This window comes from Pelodiscus sinensis, chromosome 5 (assembly GCF_052426305.1).
Source record: "Pelodiscus sinensis isolate ZL-2025 chromosome 5, ASM5242630v1, whole genome shotgun sequence".
Lineage (NCBI taxonomy): Eukaryota > Metazoa > Chordata > Testudines > Trionychidae > Pelodiscus > Pelodiscus sinensis.
This window is the reverse complement of record NC_143056.1, coordinates 125795832-125816010: the sequence shown is the minus strand read 5'-3', so window position 1 is coordinate 125816010 and position 20179 is coordinate 125795832. Positions and strand designations below refer to the sequence as shown.

Below are 20179 nucleotides of genomic sequence, written 5' to 3'. Positions count from 1 at the left end.
TGGAGTGGGCACTTAAGGCTGGGGCAGAGTATGGAAATCTTGCCCCACCCCACTCAGGGTCTGCCAGGGATGAGCCGGCCACTTCTGGGAGCAATGTGGTTCCAGGGGGAAAGACAGGGACCCTGCCTTAGTCCCGCTGAACTTTTAGCTACCTAAAATCTGCTTTGGCTTCAGTAGCCTCTCTGGGAGATAGAATCTGATTCTGGAAGACTCCCTGTGAAACAAGAAAGACTAGCAACTTAAGCTTCAGCCTCCAATCCCAAATTCTGCTCTGCCTCCAGCATTTAGAATAGTGTTAAATATTGAAATATTTTAGAAGTGTTTTTAATTTTTAAAGGAAGGGTGACTCAGAGGCTTGCAGTGTGAAAGGGTCACCAGTACAAAAGTCTGAGAACCACTGTGTGTGGTCATTGTGCCTTGAAGAATCCACAAACACTGCTCCAGCCTCTTGTTGTTATGGTGACATTAACACAGGAACAGAGGGGAGTTGATGATAAACCATACAGGGCAAAGCTTCTGCCTCCTTCATCCTCTCCCTGGTCACTGCTGCTTTCATTCTCCACTCTCTCCCTCCATCCATACCTCCTTTCTCCCTTCCTCCATTGCCCTCTCCCTCCATCACGGGGAAGGTGATGATTAGGGGACAAAATGATGAACAAAACATTTCACAAAATAGTATCACTTTTAATCTGAAAAGCGAATTGCATGGGGAGAAGCAGGTATGTACTGCAACATGTGGTTATTCTCCTCAACTCTTAACGCTGATATAGCCATGCAGAAAAGACATTCATTCTGTGGCTGACAAAAGAAAAGGCTTCAGGGGGTAGTTGAGTTAGTCTATACAAGATAAACTTAAAAAACAACAAATAGTCTGGTAGCACCTTATAGACTAACAAAACATATAGAAGGTATCATGAGCATTTGTGGGCACAGCCCACTTCTCCTATCAAAAGAAAAGGCATGAGTTCTAAGTAGACTCCTGAAACTAGATCATTTACCTGCTTAAACAAGGCAGAATGTCCAAGGATCTCATTTTCCAAAGATTTAGATTCATAACATTCTAGTCCGACCTATATAACATAAGCAGGATCTGAAAGAATGTGGCCATTATGGCTAGCTGGAAGTGAGGAGAGTCCCTGGGTGTGTCTATGTAAATACCACTTGCTCCTGCTTTGCTTAGATTTATTAGATATTCAGCAGATGGAGTGATATTTTGTCCATTAGTGGTATTTGCTCAACTTAATTTGTGACCCAACACCAGCTATGTTTGCAGTAAATGCAAGGATAGCTGACATATGGTTACCAACATTTGTAATTTTGTGGGAATACAGAAAAGTAGGACTGTGCTAAATTGTTCCAAATGAAGGGGCTTATAGTTAGCAGGATCTTGTTAAGCAAGGACTCAACTTTCAGAGCTCTATGAGAGAGACAGAGGTGAGGTGATTCCATTCAATTTGGACTGGTTTGACCTGTTCCTTGTCCCCCTTCCTTTGAAGAACAGAGTTAAATAGGTATCGTTAAGTGTCTCTTTCTACATGAATTGTGTTGGAGTTGTGTGTTTCTTCTACCTTGCTTGCTAAGAGTTGTAATTACTGGGAGCTGAAATCACTTGAGTCTGATGGGCAGAAGTCACAGCCAAGAAGTAGAGGGCAGTAGATGTGAGAGCCAGCTGGGCAGCAGCAGATGAATGGCCTCTGCTAGCTAGGAGGTGACAGAGAGCAGCAAGCAGGCAGATGGCAAGTGACCAGAGGAATCAATAAGGGCATGTCTACAATAAGGAGTTATTTTGAAATAACAACTCCTCAAATAACCATTTCAAAATAGTGTTATTCCTCTTCACAAGCAGGAGTTATTATTTCAAAATAACAGGAGTGGTAGAGCAGATGCTCGCCTTGTTATTTCGAAACAGTGTAGACATGCCCTAAGATGCCTCTTTATCTCCCCTCAAATCAGGTTGGGAGGTGAACTCTGTGGATGCACCGCTGAACTCTGGGTCTGCTCTGACCAAGGGTAACAAGAGAGAGTGGGGTGCAGAGAAGGGTTGAACATGAGAAGGGGGCATTTAGAATGTTGGACTTAAAAGACACTGCCCAACCTAGCTGGGGTGAGACATTTACTCAAGATTTATGTTTATGAATTTTCCCAAATTAAAATGCCAAGCTACTTCCCTCCCTTTTAAATAAAAGTTTCTTTGCTGCCCTCAGGCTCTGTGCGTGCAAGTGGGGAAGCATTGCCTCTCGGAGGCACTCAGGGGTGATGTGTGAATTTCCCAGGTTACTGGATGGGGGCTTGAGCCAGTTGGGATGTATTGGATGGATGGAGAGGAACCCCTAGTGTATGTCTACAATACAGAGAAGATCGAAGCTGCCACTGTTGATCTTCCAGGGTTTGTATTAGCGGGTCTAGTGAAGACACGCTAATTCAAACTGAGAGAGGCACTCTGGCTGATGCTGGTGACCTGGCAGAAGGATTAAAATAACATAGGCCTGAGAAGTTCACCCAGTTATTTCTGAATGGATATATGTAAAACTGCTTATGAAGTTCACATTGTCACCAGTGACCACTTTCCTGATTCCCTTACATTACAGTTTGTTGGTACTATGATATTGACCAGAATGGTTGGTCACACTATTTCAGAATAAAAGTAATTTAATTCCTAAATAGTTACTCCACTTTGGAAGCACATTTCAGAGTAAAGTGGCTTTTATTCTGAAACAGAATGTCCAGATGGGGAGCTCTTCTGAAATAGTTATTCTGGTCAATTTCTTTATGTAAACAAGCTTTTTCTAAGGGAGCAAGGTCCATGCTGTTTTGAAGTAACATTTTGCAACAGGCCCTTTTTTGCTGACATTCCACAACTAAAAGAACATTTATTCTTTCATTTTTTATTTAAAACGCTATTTTATTTTGAATACTAAAAAGTTCCATTTTCCTTTGGGTTTGGGGATATTTTGTTCCCCCTTTGGTGACTTTCTCCTCCTTGTTATTTCAAAGGAAGAAGCAAAAAATGTTGAAAACTTCTTGCAACTTAAAGGAGTTAAAACACTGAAAAGCTCTTTCCCACTTTTTAGCTTTTGTGAACTGAAAAAATGTGAAACAGTAAAAAAAAAACATAGTCATTAAAAGTGCTACTTTCACTATTTGTACTTTCCCTTACAACTGAAAAAAGTATGAAAAGATGCTTCCTTATTTTATTTTTACTTTTCTCAACCGGTTTCCTCTTTTTCTTTAGCGAGAAGGAATAACCAACCCAATTTCTTTAGTTTTCAAAAGCTGCAATGAAAGTATTTACATTGAAATGCATTGAACATTTTTATTGCAAATCTACTATTTGAAATGCAGCAATAAATCTCTGCAGATAATGGGAATGGCAAGGCTGCATGCTGATGGATGCTTAGATAGACAAAGTATTTCACAGCCTGCCAGTGGTTTACCCAGGTGGGCCCATGACCCAACTTTGAAAACCTCTGCTCTAGCAAACACTGCACAAATCAAAGATGTAAGCTTGGTTTGGAATGGACAGATAGGGATGTAGGGAGACATAACATTCTGTGGGAAGATTTGCTTTAATAATATTGTAAACTCAGATTAACACAGCCAAAAAAAAAAAATCATATTACATGCTGCTCTGTATGTTCCAGCATGTAACGGATGTGTTTATATCTGGCCACAGAATCTGTTACCTTCCACCCACAGCTCACTGTTTACTGCAATCCTTTACTGTAACACAAATTTTAAAAAATATAAACTGTCTGCCTTGGTGTGATTAAGTTGGGGCAGAGAAGGAATCAGGTGCAAAGACAGAAAAGGGATGGATCAACTTCTACACTATAATTGTGTTGACTCCTACTGCTTTCCCCATCCCCGTCTTGTATATCTGTGCAAGTCACAGATGAGAGAGTATGGGGAATTGGGAGAGAGGTGTAAGCAAGACAGAAGGAGCAGCTTTGAAGTTTTCTGTCTTGGGCTCCAGTTGCAGAGAGTTCCAAAGACTATAGGAGGGTTTAAGGCGAGAGGGGGACTTGGGTTCAGTCTCATTCCTTCGCCTCCCCTGTTACTGAATGGTGAGTTTGAGGGGCCAAGGAAGGTGTGTGGGTCAGTGTTTATTTTCACCTTCTCCAGAGAGGCTAGAGACTTTGGGGATCAGAGGAGGGGAAGTGGAGACTTTGAGGGGCAGCATTAACTCCTGTCTCCTAGTTCCAGGAGCAGGAAATGGGGGGGAGGTTCAGGGCTCAGAGTCCACGATGGGATTCTGTAAGGTAGATCCTGAGAGAGGTCATAGATTGCATGTTACAGACAGAGTGTTTGCAAGAGAAGTCAGGGGACAGTTTGGCTGTGTCTAGACTACATGCCTCTGTCGGCAGAGGCATGTAGATTAGACAGATCAGCAAAGGCAAATGAAGCCGCGATTTAAATGATCGCGGCTTCATTTACATTTACATGGCTGCCGCGCTGAGCCAACAAACAGCTGATCAGCTGTTTGTCGGCTCGCCGCTAGTCTGGACGTTCCCCCTGCCGACATCAAAGTCCTTTGTCGGCAGCCCCGTTATTCCTCGTGCAATGAGGTTTACCGGGGCTGCCGACAAAGGGCTTTGATGTCGACAGGGGGAACGTCCAGACTAGCGGCGAGCTGACAAACAGCTGATCAGCTGTTTGTCGGCTCAACGCGGCAGCCATGTAAATGTAAATGAAGCTGCGATCATTTAAATCGCGGCTTCATTTAGCTTTGCTGAACAAACAAATCTACATGCCTCTGCCGACAGAGGCATGTAGTTTAGACGTACCCTTTGAGTGTTAAAGCCGCTCTCATCTGTCAGTTGTGGGGCTCAGGGATAGTGGTGTTTGCCTATCCTTCACTCCTACCACACAGGAGACTGGGAAAAGGGGTGGACTGCAGGAGATGTTGGGGCTCAGAGTTTGCTCCATTCACCATCCTGCCTGGGAAGCTGAAGAAGTGGCCAAGGGTCCATGTTGCTGGGTCTCCAATGCAGGATGTCTCCATCATGTTCTCAGTGCCCCTGGGTGGTGGGAAGAGTGAAGCTGGCCTCTGCTCCATCACAGCACCTGGGGAATAATCACAGCACAGAATTCACCTTCCTATCACCTCAGGATCACACCAAAACGTGGCCTCAGCCCCTCCCCGCTTCCACCTTTTCTGACAGGGTCGGAATTCTCCTCTCACGCCGGGATAGCAGGGTCCGCAGCAGAGCTGGAAACCATCGGTGGAGCCACAAAGAGGCAAAGTGCCAGACTGATCTGACACGAGCAATGAATTCCTCTCTTCCCCAAGGAAAGGGGTTAAGGGATCTGCCACTGCTGCGGTTGAACTCCTTGGACAAACCCTTCATTATATCTGCGGGGAGGGCGTGGGCTCAGCTGGTGGCGCCATCGTCCAAGCAAGGGGACAGGAGGTCTCTCCAGGGCGGAGGGAATGGGATGCCAATGGGCTATGGATCAGGCCCGAGATGAGGAGGAGCACTGAATGTTGTGCAGTTGCTCAGTTGGAGGGAGGGCAGGGAGTGTGTCTGGGCTCCATCCTTACCATCTGCGTGTAGTCCTGTTGTTTCATGGCCTTGTAGCCGTACACCAGAGCGGTGACGGCCGTGCACAGCTCCAGCAGGCAAAGCAGGATGAACATCGAGTTAAGTCCGTGGCTCAGAATCTGGGGGGAAGCAAGCCCAGGGGAGTTCATCCGGCAACCCTCCTGCATGGGGGTGCCTCTTGCTGGGGGGAGGCCTGAGCCCCAGCTGGGAGGTGTCATTACTGCACAGCGAGGGGGTGAGGATTTCCTGAACTCTGCTACATGCCCTGACACGGGGCAGGGCCTGGCGTTAAGGCCCAGCCATCCAGTGGCCAGACATACTATGGGTATAGCCCTGTGTGGCACTGTCTAAGACTCAAGATGGCTGCCAGGGGCAGTGGGTGTCCCAGGGCAGACAAAGAGAACCCTTCTCCTCCCTGTCTTGTTTCAGAGTCTAGCAGGGACCCCTCTTTCTTCTCTAGCTTGTCTCCTGCCCCCAGTTCTCACTCGACCATGAAGCTGAGATGCTAATAGCTTTGGCAGGAGCCACGGCCAGGGCACACCCAGTGGCCCATCTCACGAGTTTGAGGGAGGAGGATTTGGCAACAGGGTAGAGGGCAGGGATGCCATAGCAGGGGGTGCCGTGTTGGATCAGGGCAGGCTGAAGAAACTCCTGCTATGGGTCCCCTCCAAAGCCATGTATTTAAGCAAAGCCTCTGTGCTGTTCCCCCCACAACAGCCCTTGTAATGGCTGCAACACCAGGGCCTGAGCTGGGAGTCTCTGGCATGTGGGATACTGAAAATGGTGTTAACATTACAAGTGCTTACTTTATATTGTAGGGGATGAGTCATCATCTATGCTAGTCCCCCAGTTCTGTTCCCTGAGGACCCCCAGCTCTAAATTGTTAAATCTTTAAAGATCTAGCTCAGTGTTTCTTAAACAATAATTTTTTTTTATGAGGAACACCAAGGATTTTTTGTTGACCAAAAAAAAAAAAAAAAAGTCACCTGCCCCTTTAAGGTCGGCCATTTTGAATTCTGTTGTTCTCCACGGCACACTTCCGACTGCCTCACGGCACACCAGTGTGCCACAGAACACACTTTAAGAAACAGTGATCTAGCTAAAGAGCTGGGTCTCAAGCAGCTCCTGTGCACCAGGTGCTGAGGGGGCCCATAACACCCACACACTGAGCCTCCCACAAGGCCATACAGCTTCTGAGTGATCCGACCTCCATTCCTGAGATAACACTGCTGTTGTGGAACCACTCGGTTAACAAAACAGCCCATCTCTTAACCTTTTAGTGCCTCTCTAGCTGTATTGCTTACCCCAAGCCAGCAAAAATCAGGAGTCAGGCCTCAAAAAAGTTGCAATAGTGTTGTAAAAAATCACAATGTTGTTAAAAAAAACACAACAAATGTAGGGTGTATTTTATTTGTCTCCCAGTTCCTTGCAAACAGGAAGGGCAGAGGAACCTTAACTTTTTTTTTATGGCAGGTGAAAATCGGCCCTAATCAATGGGGGCTGTAAGAAGAACACCAAGTATTGTGCCACTCAACTAAAACGTCAAGAGACAGCAGCATGGTTTGTCTCTGAGCCTCTCAAAAGGGCTTCACAACCATTATGATGGCTAGCTCCCAAAGGAAGACACAACTATCCCCATTTCCTAGATGGGGAAACTGAGGCACAGAGGTGGTTGGAAAGCAAGTCAGTGTCAGAGCTGAGATCTCCTGACCCACCCTGGTCCAGTGAATAACTACTACAGCTTCCCACCTCTCCTGCTTGATTGAAACCCTGCTCAGTCCTCATTCCTCACCAGGTGGACAGATGGATTCAATGCTCTTTGCTGAGTTTCCTCATAGACCTCCCGACGGGGGAGCAAAGGGGCAAAAGCCATGGAGCCTAGTGATTCAAAGGGGCCCCTAGTGCTTCCAGGAGCCCCAGGCCCTTTAAATCACCACAGAGCCCCGTGCAGCAGTCTCTAGGTTGGGCTGAGGCTGCCTGAGGGAAGCTAATCGCAGCCCTGCCCCTTCTGGAGGTGCAGAGCCAGGCCTACCCCCCTCCTTGCCCGGGGGATTTGTTGGCTCCGCTGTTTCCCTAGGTTACATGGCAGGTGGGTCTTGAGAAGGATTCCTAGTGCTCTAGATCCAGTCAGCTCCCTGCAAAGTGGCTGTGGATTGCTGCAGGAGTGGGGGGCGTGGCAGAGGTACCCACGTAGGCAGATTTGGAGCACCTCATCACGGTCCCGTCGTCGTTCTTGAACGTGTCGCACCATGGAATGGCTTGGCCGATCTCCACGCCGTGGATGATCACGGCCATCAGGGTGGCCACGATGACTATGCTGCTGATAATGCAGCAGACTTTCACCTGGATCAATCATAGCCAATCAGAGGAGAGCAGGGCACAAATCTAATCATTACAGATGCACCAAGATCAGCACCCCACGGTGATGGCAGCCCTACGCACACCCCAGGAGACAGTCCCTGCCCCAAAGATCTTAGGGTATGTCTAGGCTACATGGTCATGTAGACTAGGGGTGTGTCTAGACTACTGAATTTTGTCGACAAAAGTGGACTTTTGTCGACTAAACTATACCAGCGTCTACACTACCGCTGAGTTCTGTCGACAGAAGGTGTTATTGCCTGTAGGGTTGCGTCTAGACTACAGGGTTCTGTCGACAAAGCAGCTTGCTTTGTCGACAGAACTCAATGTGTCTGGACGCTCTTTGTCGACAGAAGTTTTGTCGACAGATACTGTCAACAAAACTTCTGTCGACAAAACCCGGTAGTCTAGACGTACCCTAGTTTACCCAGCATAGGCAAAGAAGCAGGGATTTAAATAATCCCTGCTTCATTAAAATAAACATGGGCGCTGCGCTGTGCCGACAATCAGCTGATCCGGCACAGTGCCGTAGTCTAAACGTGGATCAGTCGGCTGGGGAAGCCTTTGCCGACCGATCCTTTATGTCTTGTGAAACAAGGCTTACAGGATCTGTCGGGAAAGGCTTCCCCAGCCAACTGATCCACGTCTACACTGCCGCGCTGTGCCGGATCAGCTGATCGTCAGCACAGAGTGGCGGCCATGTTTATTTTAATGAAGTGGGGATTTCTTTGCCTATGCCGGGTAAACTAGTTTACACGGCTCCGTCGATGGAGCCATGTAGTCTAGACATACCCTTGACTGTCCAAACAGACCAGGCAGAGAGGGTGAGAGAACTATTATTACACTCTCCCCCTACTTTCCAGGTGTGGGCCTGGAGCACAGAAATGGTAGGTGAGGTCAAATCTGTGACAAAACTGGGAAAAGAAGCCGGCTCTCCAGAGCCCCAGGCCACAGTCTTAACCACAAAGCTCATCCCCACGGCAAATGCATTGGGGTGAATCTCTAAGCATCCTGCTGTTGTGCAGAGGCAGGCGGTCCGTTTGTGTCCACGTCCTCTCACACAACACGTCACAGTTGGGAGGACACATGACTCTGCCACATCTATGGGGTGGGACAGCTGGGGCTGAGCGGCCCATGTGGGGGAGCTCTGGGGTCTGGAAGGAACATCCTGTGCTGGTCCTACGGAGTCTGAGTGCATTGACTTGGAGGCCGCAGCATGTCTGTTCTAGCAGGGACAGTGAGGCTTGGGGCTGAGGCTGTACGGTTATGCAGCTGTGGGATTAGATTCAGAGGGCCCCATTTTGTGAGGCTCAGAGCCTCATGAACTCCCAGGGAAGTCCCAAGTCTTCGTTCCATTGGATGCAGGAACAGAGAGGGTGGCCAGTGGGTTTAAAGCCACTCTTGCACTTCCTGGCACTTTGCGTAAGGGTCCATCTTCACAGCAGCTGAGGAGCGTGGCTCCCCGCTCGGGCAGATCTTGACAGGGATCTCGGACAGCACTGGACTCGGAGCCATAACTTGTGCTGCCACCAGCATGCCAGATCGAGCAGACCCAGTGCATGTTCCTCTACCTGGCAGGCTCCAGGCTACCAAAATGTGTCCAGGCTACATGGGGCCTCCTGGGAGCGGAGGCTAGCTGGAGTGCAGCCACTCGCCAGACCCACGCCCATGAACAAAAACGTTTGGAGGATATTTACCAGCCACATGCCTTCTCTTCTCTGAGCCTCCACCAGCACGGACCCCGAGGACACAAGCTGCCGAGGGAACAGCAACAGGGGAAGACTCATTGGCAAGTTTCCATCCCACCTCAAATCACATGCACATTGAGAACTATGTGGAACAAGTCCCACAGGATTATGGGCCATGGAAGCTCTGTCCCCATAACACAAAGATCCTCATTAGGACTGAGGTATGAGATCCAAATTCAGGCTCTCAAGTCCCAGTTCGTGGGACCCCCTCTCCTCTGATCCCACTGCAGAGGGGCCCTGAAGAGTTCTCTGAAGCTGAAGGCCCATAATCAGGTCCCACAGTACGTGTTTCAGTATAGCAGGGTCGCTCTGAAGTTCTCCAAAAGGGATTTGCTTTCCTTCTGTGTCACCACCTGGATCCATCTCCTCCATGCCAGATAGACAGGAGCCTAACATTTGTATGTGCAGCTGTCTCTGAGCCTCAGACCCACAGAAAAAAATCACATCAGGCTCTTGATCTAGAAATGAGGGCCAATTTAGTCCCCGGGGGTGGCTGTATCAGTTTTAGAAGTGCCTTATGGGGCACACTTACTGCGAGGGAGGCAAAGATCCTTCATCTCTCAGGCTGGGGTGTATACACTGTGGAGCCTGTTTGAATGTAGGGGTGAAAGTTTTTGCAAGGTCACTGCTATCTTCTCTTCCTTGGGCTCAGTGCTAACCCCGCTACCCCTCCATTATTCTGAAAGCCTGCCTGGCTATGCTCAAAGCCTTCAGCACTGGAGTCCAGGGAATATCCCAAAGCAGATCTGCAGAGACACCCCCAGCTGCCCCTGACACTGGGTCAGAGGGCCAAGCTTTCAGTCCTGCAGCTGGCTGTGCCTACCAGGAAGCCGATCCAGAAGTAGACTCCGCTGGCCACAGTAAGGGCTGGGGTTGAGGATTGTATTATCACCAAGGCAATCCCAAAGGAGATGTGCGTGAATCCGGACATGATCTGTATGGACTAAAAGGGAAGAGGAGATGGGGCTCGGTTCCACCGATACACAGTGCATGTGGTAGCACTGCCATGATTTATGGCATTGCTGTTATCACCATAGCTACTGCCACTGACATAATTACCTCCATCACCCATCCATCACCTTGTCAATGTCATCAACCTCACCAACCCCATCACCCCGCCAACATCAACACCACCATCACCCTCACCACTCTGCCAACATCGTCACCGCCATCATCCTCACCACCCCGCCGACATCAACACCACCATCACCCTCGCCACTCTGCCAGCATCCTCACCACCCCGCCGACATCAACACCACCATCACCCTCGCCACTCTGCCAACATCGTCACCGCCATCATCCTCACCACCTCGCCGACATCAACACCGCCATCACCGTCACCACCATCATCCTCACCACCCCGCCGACATCAACACCACCAACCCTGTCACCCCACCAACATCATCACTGCCATTACCCTCACCAACCCCATCACCCCGCCAACATCAACACTACCATCACCCCAACAACCTTGTGACCGTTATCACCCCTACTGACTCTGTCAACCTGCCAACATCACCCCCATCGCCTCCACCATCGTTGCTAATGTCATCACTGCCACCAATCACATACCCATTGAACATCATTACCGCCATCAACCTTGCTAACCTCATCATCCTGCAACTGTCGTCACCCCCACTAATATCACCCTCACCTGCCAACATTGCCCCTGCCCTCACCCTTACCACCAATGCTAACTATCGTCTTTTCCATCTCCAACACCCTCACTGCCGCTGTTATCGTTATTTCCCCTTTTCACCACCCCTCCGCCTCAGGAACAAGTTGCAGCTCCCCATCACATTGCCACTTTGGGCCTCTGTTCCCATAGGAACAAGTCTCCTGAGAACCCCTGGTGTGCTTAGCCACAGACCCTAAACTTATCAATAGAATGAAAGCAGTTAGGGGAAATCAGGTTGGAAGCACCAAAAACCACCTTTGGAGCTTTCCCCTTTCTCTTCCATTGCCTGGCTGGCCAGCACTTGTCTGGACACATGGGGAGATGTTTATGCCTCTGGGTGCCAGGGTTAAATTGGGAAATCCTGCAGCTGTCACACCTTAGGGTGTGTGCTTGCCAGTGTGGAGGCAGGGAAAAGGGAATAAAGGAATTTGTGTGCAGCTATCTTGGTCGTGTTAGCAAGAGAGCAAGAGTCAGGCTAAGTTTATGGCCTGACAACGGGAGAGCTGTAATAAGATGCTGCCTTCGCCTCTCGCCTCCATACGGAGATAAGGATAGAATGCTGACTCTGGCAGGGACCTTGAGATAAGGAGCATCTGGGTGGAATTAAAATAACTGTTAACCATTGGTGTTTGTAATGGGAAGGAGACAATGGCTACGTCCACACTGGCACCCTTTTCCAGAAATGCTTAAAACAGAACAGTTTTCCGTTATAAGTATTTCTGGAAAAAGAGCGTCTACATTGGCAGGATGCTTTTCCGGAAAAGCCCTTTTTCCGGAAAAGCGTCCATGGCCAATGTAGACGCGCTTTTCCGGAAAAAAGCCCCGATCGTCATTTTCGCGATCGGGGCTTTTTTTGCGGAAAAGACTACTGTGCTGTCTACACTGGCCCTTTTCCGGAACAGTTTTTCCAGAAAAGGACTTTTGCCTGAACGGGAGCAGCATAGTTTTTCGGAAAAACACTGACAATTTTACAGTAGATCGTCATTGCTTTTCCGGAAAAGCAAACGGCCAGTGTAGACAGCTGGCAAGTTATTCCGGAAAAGCGGCTGCTTTTCCGGAATAAGTGGCCCAGTGTAGACACAGCCTAATTGTTTAATGTTATTGTATCTAATGGCTAGTATATAAACTGCTTCATAATTGCTTGTATTCGACGATCTGACTAGCAGCGGCTTCTTCCCTTGCAATATTGCTCAAATAAACTGTCTCTGACTACTCATTGCTCACAAATGCAGACTGAAGGCTTGTTTTCTTCCATAATAGTCTCACCAGCTAAATGGGACTCAGCTGGGTTGATAATGCCATGGGAGGCTGGGGATGCAATAGGGGAACTCTTCATTTGGGCTTCACCTCAGATCTGCTCCCTAGGGCTACGTTTACACTGGCACCCTTTTCCGGAAATGCTTAAAACAGAACAGTTTTCCGTTATAAGTATTTCCGGAAAAAGAGCGTCTACATTGGCAGGATGTGTTTCCGGAAAAGCCCTTTTTCCGGAAAAGCATCCGTGGCCAATGTAGACGCGCTTTATCGGAAAAAAGCCCCGATCGTCATTTTCGCGATTGGGGCTTTTTTCCGGAAAAGACTACTGGGCTGTCTACACTGGCCCTTTTCCAGAACAGCTTTCCGGAAAAAGGACTTTTGCCCGAGTGGGAGCAGCATAGTTTTTCCGGAAAAACACTGACAATTTTACAGTAGATCGTCAGTGCTTTTCCGGAAATTCAAGGGGCCAGTGTAGACAGCGTGCAGCTTATTCTGGAAAAGCCGCTTTTCCAGAATAAGTGGCCCAGTGTAGACACAGCCTGGGAGAAGTGGCAAAGGTGAAATTAGGCCCATGTGCCCCAGAGTGCCTCACTGGTAGGAAAGGGGTCTGTCCTGGAGGGCTCAGCGTTAGTTGGAAGTGTGTCCTCCCGCTAGCTCCCGGTGGGGCTCCCAGCCTGTCCCTATGGTATGGTAGTCCTACAAGGAGGGCTAAGGAAGTGACAGGGGGTCGCCACATGCCACTGCTGTTGCCTGCATGCAGCGCCCTCACACCGTCAACTCCCTTTGGCTGGGAACAGGAACAGCACAAGGCAGGGACTAGGTAACTGACCACGACTGGGACTGCCCCAACTTTGAGCCCACCTACTAGAACTGCCCAAAGCCCCCCCCCCCATTCACACACATACTTGTGCCCTAAGCCCCTCACACCCGCCAAAGGGGGGGCGGTGTTGCAACCCAACAGCACCTGTAAGAAATGTAAGAGATGTTCATCCCTGGTGAGGCTTTTACCTTTTGGAGCAGAGATAAAAGGGAGGTTGCTCTGGCCTTTCAGGATGCCAATGCGGGAATAGGTCAGGCATCCTGGCCCATGCAATTACCTGCTGCCTTCCCCAGATTTTCCCCGCACCTGGAAATAGCTGCTTCACAGTTGCTGGCACCACTCCAGAGGTGGCTGCATTTTGGCAGCTGGAGGAGCCGCAGCGTGGGATCTTCATGGAGGCAAGGGTGACCAACTAGTGGGTCTGACGCTTACCGTTCAAGCTAGTGCTAATTGGGCCATTTCAGCAGCCAGGCAAGGACTGAAAGTGCAGGGCGTGGATGCCACCTCTCGCCACCCTCCACCCAAGGAAGAGTTAATTGTTGCTTCTCTAGGCCTAACCCACAGCACCCTTGCAAGTGAAGGGCAGGAGAGTCCATTAGTCTCCCAGTGACGCTGGGCAAGGGCCCATCTGCCCCTCGCTTTCTGTCCTTCCCCCTCAGTCACCCGTTCGTCCGGTACAAACATCAGACTCTCACCCCCAGTGCCTTGGGCTGTGCCTTCCGGAAGCCTTTGACCTGGGCTGAGGTGGGCTGTGGTACCACTGAGGCCAGCTGAGCAGCCCGGGAGTCGGTCTGTGAGACAACCTCTGTGACCAGCTTCACCCCCTGGGATTCTGTCACCGTGGTGGCCATTTTGGTGCCAGCTGTGGAGAGAAGAGGCAAGTTGGGGTCAGCAGCAGGACAAGACGGGGCCGAGGGAATGACAGCTCCCTGCAGTGGACATCAAGTAGAGGGGAGGCCTCTGCCTCCTGCCAGTGGAAAGGGGCAGCTGATTCCTTCCCAGAGGATCCTGGGGGAGAGATCCCAGGAGGGAGCTCATAGGGGCTGTGGCTGCATCCTGTGGGGACAGCAGGTCAGATCTTATCCCAGGCACCTAGAAGTAATCAGGCTACAGGCTTTGGGGTACGGGAAGGAGGTCATGGAGCGCAGGCTAATAACCCCTCTCTGGGTAGACCGCGGTGATGACTGGCAGACTGGCAATACGAGAACATCCCTAGGACCCAGGGCAGGCGTGGGCAGCTCACACTAGAGCCTGCCACATCTTCAGGGCAATTTGCTCCACGCTAGTTGGATCAAAGCAAGCATGGATATGCCACAGACCTGTGACAGCAGCATGGATGCATTCCCTGCCAAACACTGTTTACTTCCCATCATGCCCCCTGCCTTGGCAAAGGGAGAAAAAATTCCCGGGTCCTCCCCTGATCAGCATAAGGGGGTGGGCAGGGTTTGAGAGAGGCCAAAACAGGGAACTAGGACCCCACCCTGCCATTCACTGGGAGAAAGCAGAGTCTGGGGAACACACCAGAGAGATGGGGGGAAGAGTGTGAGAAATGAAACAGGGGGAGAGAGAAAAACTGAACTGGCGGGGAGGGGAAGCCACAGTAGAAAAGCAACAGGACGGGAGAAGAAAACAAAAAGGAAAGACGAAATGTGAGGAGCAGAGACAAAGTATTTAGGAGACCAGATCGCACGGCTCTGCTAGCCATGGGGACCCCAGAGCAGAGCTCCCTAGGGGAGGGAGGGATACAGCGAGTGGTGAGAAGGAGGAGGAGGACAGATCAGAGAGATGCAATATGACCGCAGGAGCTGGAGCAGGGAAGGAGAAGCACAGAGGGAAAAAAGGCGGCTGGAGGGAGAAATGAAATGATCAACTCAGGAGGGAAGTTGACAAAGACACTTTCAGGACACTTGATGGATTCAAAAAGGTTACAATGCAAGTGTCAATCTAACAATTCCTCTCCCCCCCCCCCCCCCCGGCGGTTTCCTTGGGAATGTCCCTCTACCCACAGCTCCACCGCAACCTAATAATTCCCCCCAAGCTGCTTGGAGATCTCTCTCTGTCCCCTGCCACCAACCTAACAATCACCCCCCAGTTGCTTGGGGATCTCCCATTCCCCAGGGGCTCCCTAGTGCAGTGAGCATCGGGGGCTGACCTGCTGCCTTCACTTACTCTGCCTTGTGCTGTGGCTGCTGTGTTGTGTCTCAGGGTTCGCTCTGCCTTGGTAGCTTTCGAGAGGTTGTTGGCCGGTGTCCAGGGGTGGGCGGGAGTGCAGGGAGCCTGACAGGGGAACTCAGTGCTGTTCTGGCAGCTCGGCGCTGACAGGAAGTGTGTCTGTGGACATGTGTGAGGGCTCCTTTTCCCCCAAATCTGCCTTTCTGGCCTGGTTCCCAGAGGGGGAGGATCAGCAGACCTTGGTGCCTGTAAGAGAGAAAACAATATGTTCCGGAGCTGGAGATTGCACATGCAGGGCGAAAACAACAATGCGAATAACCGTTTCTCCATGAATTTGTGGTGCCCCCACAGCATAGCCCTGGGCACTTGAAGGCCCCTCTGTATCCCCAGTTTATCCACTGTATGTAGCATGGCCCTGTGACCCAGGGAGCCTTAGATGTCCTCTGGCAGAGGGCCTAGGGGGACCTCACGGTTTATAAGGGATCCTCTAAGATGGCTGTCTGCATACAGTTCATTGAAGGGTCAGCTCACTGAAGGCTATTGAGAGCCAGTGTCCTATTGGTTGTGACCATCGTTGTGAAGTGGGTAATATTTAAGTAAACACGTATTATCTAATACCTAAAATAATAAAAACTATTTTTCTTAAAGTCTTGAATCAAGGCTGGTCACCAGACAGTGACTACCTCAGGGTATGTCTACACTACCCCGCTAGTTCGAACTAGCGGGGTAATGTATGCATACCGCACTTGCTAATGAAGCCCGGGATTTGAATTTCCCGGGCTTCATTAGCATAAGCGGGGAGCCGCCATTTTTAAATCCCCGCTGCTTCGAACCCCGTGTAGCGCGGCTACACGGGGCTCGAACTAGGTAGTTCGGACTAGGGTGCCTATTCCGAACTACCCCTGTACACCTCGTTTCACGAGGAGTAACGGTAGTTCGGAATAGGAACCTAGTCCGAACTACCTAGTTCGAGCCTCGTGTAGCCGCGCTACACGGGGTTCAAAGCAGCGGGGATTTAAAAATGGCGGCTCCCCGCTTATGCTAATGAAGCCCGGGAAATTCAAATCCCGGGCTTCATTAGCAAGTGCGGTATGCATACATTACCCCGCTAGTTCGAACTAGCGGGGTAGTGTAGACATACCCTCAGATATGTTCCTTTCGGGCAAGAAGTAATAGACACTTCTCTCTTTGTCAGGCCGTTTGTGTATTGTGTGCGTCTTTCTGGACGTCTATTTGCACCCTGAAACACATTGAGGGATTTCAAAATCTATCAGAAAGAAAGTCTCCAGGGAGAAACAAGAAGCAGATGTGGCTGTGTGCTCTTGACAAATAAAGATAAAGGATTGTCCTGGTAGAACAGTTTGTCAGCTTATGCAATGGGGACTAGAAATCATTTGTCTTTGCCAAGAAAGGAAATATGAATAACTTTCACATCCTTCTTCAGACGCCTGACGAGCATTTCATTCCCTAAAAGGAGTGCTTGACACAAACGGACGAGCTTTCGCAACAGAGTGCAGAGGAAGATTTCACCTGAGCTTGCTGTGAACAAACAGAGCACGGTGGCTTTGGTACCCATGATAGGAGACTGGGATTTGAAAGGATCTCATAGCTGTGATTTTCAGCAAAGAGCTTTCAGAAAAAAACAAAACAAAACAAAACAAAAAACGACCAGTGTCTGAGCTGATGGACCAGGCAAATCTATCCAGCACAGCAGCCTGAGCTAGTGAAAATTAACTGCCAAAAACTTTATTATTGTGGAGTTAAGATTGCCCAGTGGTGCTTCATGACCTTCCAGATCATGGAGAGAGATTAAACTTAAACCTCTAAAGACTAAGAAATGAAGTTGCAGTACCTGATACCCTCATCTCACAACCTTTATTCTTCCCCCCTGGAACTGACAATAGTCACTAGACATGGCACAGGAAGGGTGTGTCACTCTGCCTCCAGGGGCCCCAGTGGAGAATACCAAATTCAGGGCAAACTATTGAGAAATAGGACAGATACACACAGAAATGAGTGGTTAGTCTCTCATAAGATATACCAAACCAGCAACAAAAGTAAAATTCTATTTCACCACAGTGGCTAACAAGAAGTCAGAAAAGCAGTTTCCTTAGACATTCCCATCCTTGTTCACCATAAAAAAATACTAGATTTAATAATAAATGGTTATTTAAAACAATTTCATCAAGCAAAAGGGTTCTTCTCAACCCAAAGGACCCACCAAACACCAAGGTCAATATATAGCTCAGATCTTACACAATAATCATGCTGTTGCCAATCCTTTATTATCTAATACCTAAAAGGGAGAAAGGGGGGGGGGGGGAGAAGAAAAGAAAGAAAAAGAAAAGAAAGAGAAAAAAAGAAGAAAAGAAGAAGAAAAAATAAAATAAGAAAAAAGTAAAAAGAAAAACAGAAAAAGGAAAAAGAATATACCTATTGGCTATGCATGTGTGTTTGTGTGTGAGTTTCCCCTCCCCCAAATGTAAGGGGTCCAATTAAATTATGGACCCAAAAATAAATATCAAAGTGTATGTCTACACTAGAGCACTAATTCGAACTAACTTAGTTCGAATTAGTTAATTCGAACTAAGCTAATTCTAATTAGCGCATCTAGACTTAAAAACTAGTTCGAATTAGCGTTTTGCTAATTCGAACTTGCATGTCCACACTGAGTGGACCCTGAACCGAGGTTAAGGATGGCCGGAAGCAGTGCCGGCAGGGCATCAGGTTAGGACTTAGAGCGTGGAGATGCTGTCTCAGGCTAGCCGAGGGCTGTGCTTAAAGGGATCTGACCCCCACCCCGGACAGACAGTTCTCAGGGGTTTCCCGCTTGCAAAGCAGTCCTGGCTTGGAGTGCCCTGAGTGCCCACATTCAGCACATCACAGCACTCGGCCATCAGCCCGGCTGCACTTGCCGCAGGCTGCCATCCGAGGAGGGGGGTCAATCAAGGGGCTTCAGGAGAGCTTCCACCCCGAGGAGCCCGCAGAGCCAGCCCAGTCCTCCCCATCGGGGGCTCGTACCCCATTCCTCCCTCACCTCCTTCCACTTACCCCTCCCTAGCCCCCCTTCCTGATGTACAAAATAAAGAACACGTCTGTTCAAAAATAGAAACTCTCTTTATTGAACAAAACTCTGGGAGACTGGGAAAAGGAGGTGGGAAAGGGGAAGAGAGAGGGTGGGAGAGGGGAGGGCAACTAAAATGATCAGGGGTTTGGATCAGGTCCCATATGAAGAGAGGCTAAAGAGACTGGGACTTTTCAGCTTAGAAAAGAGGAGACTGAGGGGGGATATGATAGGCGTACAGCTAGTACAGGAAGCCTAATCCGAACTAGCCTAATCCGAACTAGCTAGTTCGTGCCGCCTGTAGCTGCGTGGCACGCAGTCTGAACTAGCTGGCATTTAAAAATGGTGCCGGCCAGCTTTATGCAAATGAAGCTCGGGAAATTCAAATCCTGGGCTTCATTTGCAACTCCGAATGACTACATTACCCCCCCTAGTTTGAACTAGGGGGGTAGTGTAGACATACCCACAGACTTTAAAGAGAAGTGAGATAAAGTCATGGAGGTTGGGTCCATGGAGTGCTATTAGCCAGGGGGTAGAAATGGTGTCCCTGGCCTCTGTTTGTGGAAGGCTGGAAAGGGATGGCACGAGACAAATGGCTTGGTCATTGTCTTCGGTCCATCCCCTCCAGGGTCCCTAGTGTTGGCCGCTGTCGGCAGACAGGCTACTGGGCTGGATGGACCTTTGGTCTGACCCAGTACGGCCATTCTAAGCTCAGGGCTCAGGGTCGGGGGTCTCAGTGGACCACCTTGATTTTCATGCAAACCTGCTCCTGGGTGGCCAACTTTCCTAGACGGCCACTTTCCTGTGCCTAGTGCGGAGGTCGTGGATTAGGTCCACGATGTCTGCACTAGACCAGGCGGGCGCCCGCCTCTTGCGGACCTGGGCAGGCTCCCGGGAGCCGCTAGCCTGGTCCCGGGAAGAGGCGGAGGGCTGGGTGGCAGCGGGTGGCTGGCTTGAGCCGTGCCAGGTGCAGGGTCTGCTAGCTGGGTGCTGGCAGGCTTGCACCTGGCACGGGCACCGTAGCCAGACCGTGCCCCTTTAAGGGCTCTGGGGCCGGGAGGGGGGCAAACAAGTTTCCCTGATGGTGCCCAGAATGGCCACCAGGGAAAGCTAGGGAGGGCTAGCCTCCCACTAGTTCGAATTAAGTGACTACACAGCCCTTAATTCGAACTAGTTAATTCGAACTAGGCGTTAGTCCTCGTAGAATGAGGTTTACCTAGTTCGAATTAAGTGCTCCGCTAGTTCAAATTAAGTTCAAACTAGCGGTTCGCGTGTGTAGCGCCTATCAAAGTTAATTCGAACTAACGTCTGTTAGTTCGAATTAACTTTGTAGTGTAGACATACCCAAATAGAATAAAACCCCATGATTCAGGGAGACTGTAAGGTTTGTTTTAGGACTGGTTTGTGATCCTGGGAGATGGGTCTCTCCTCTTCCTGTCTGAACTCCACCCTTCACCCCCTCTTCCTGCTCAGTTCCACCCCCTGCCCTGAGCACGTTGTATCCTCGCTCCTCCGTCCTCCCATCCAGAGGATCCTGAA

At 49.7% G+C, this 20179-nt stretch overlaps 1 protein-coding gene across 3 annotated transcripts; it reads right to left on the bottom strand.

The window, feature by feature from the left end:
- Window positions 1-340: 340 nt before the first annotated feature.
- LOC102461505 (membrane-spanning 4-domains subfamily A member 4A-like) lies at window positions 341-15732 on the bottom strand. 3 transcript variants are annotated; one of them, XM_089778734.1, is made up of 8 exons: window positions 15574-15732; window positions 14100-14266; window positions 10473-10592; window positions 9599-9655; window positions 7734-7886; window positions 5543-5662; window positions 4785-5064; window positions 341-4352 (listed from the first exon to the last, which is right to left on the bottom strand). In XM_089778734.1, the coding sequence occupies exons 2-7, from the start codon at window positions 14253-14255 to the stop codon at window positions 5056-5058; spliced, it is 615 nt and encodes a 204-aa protein (XP_089634860.1). In that variant the 5' UTR covers window positions 14256-14266; window positions 15574-15732; the 3' UTR covers window positions 341-4352; window positions 4785-5055. The 3 variants fall into 3 exon arrangements, with proteins under 3 accessions (XP_089634860.1, XP_089634861.1, XP_089634862.1); XM_089778735.1 differs by having other exon boundaries at window positions 15557-15720; XM_089778736.1 differs by lacking the exon at window positions 10473-10592.
- Between the last annotated feature and the right edge of the window lie 4447 nt (window positions 15733-20179).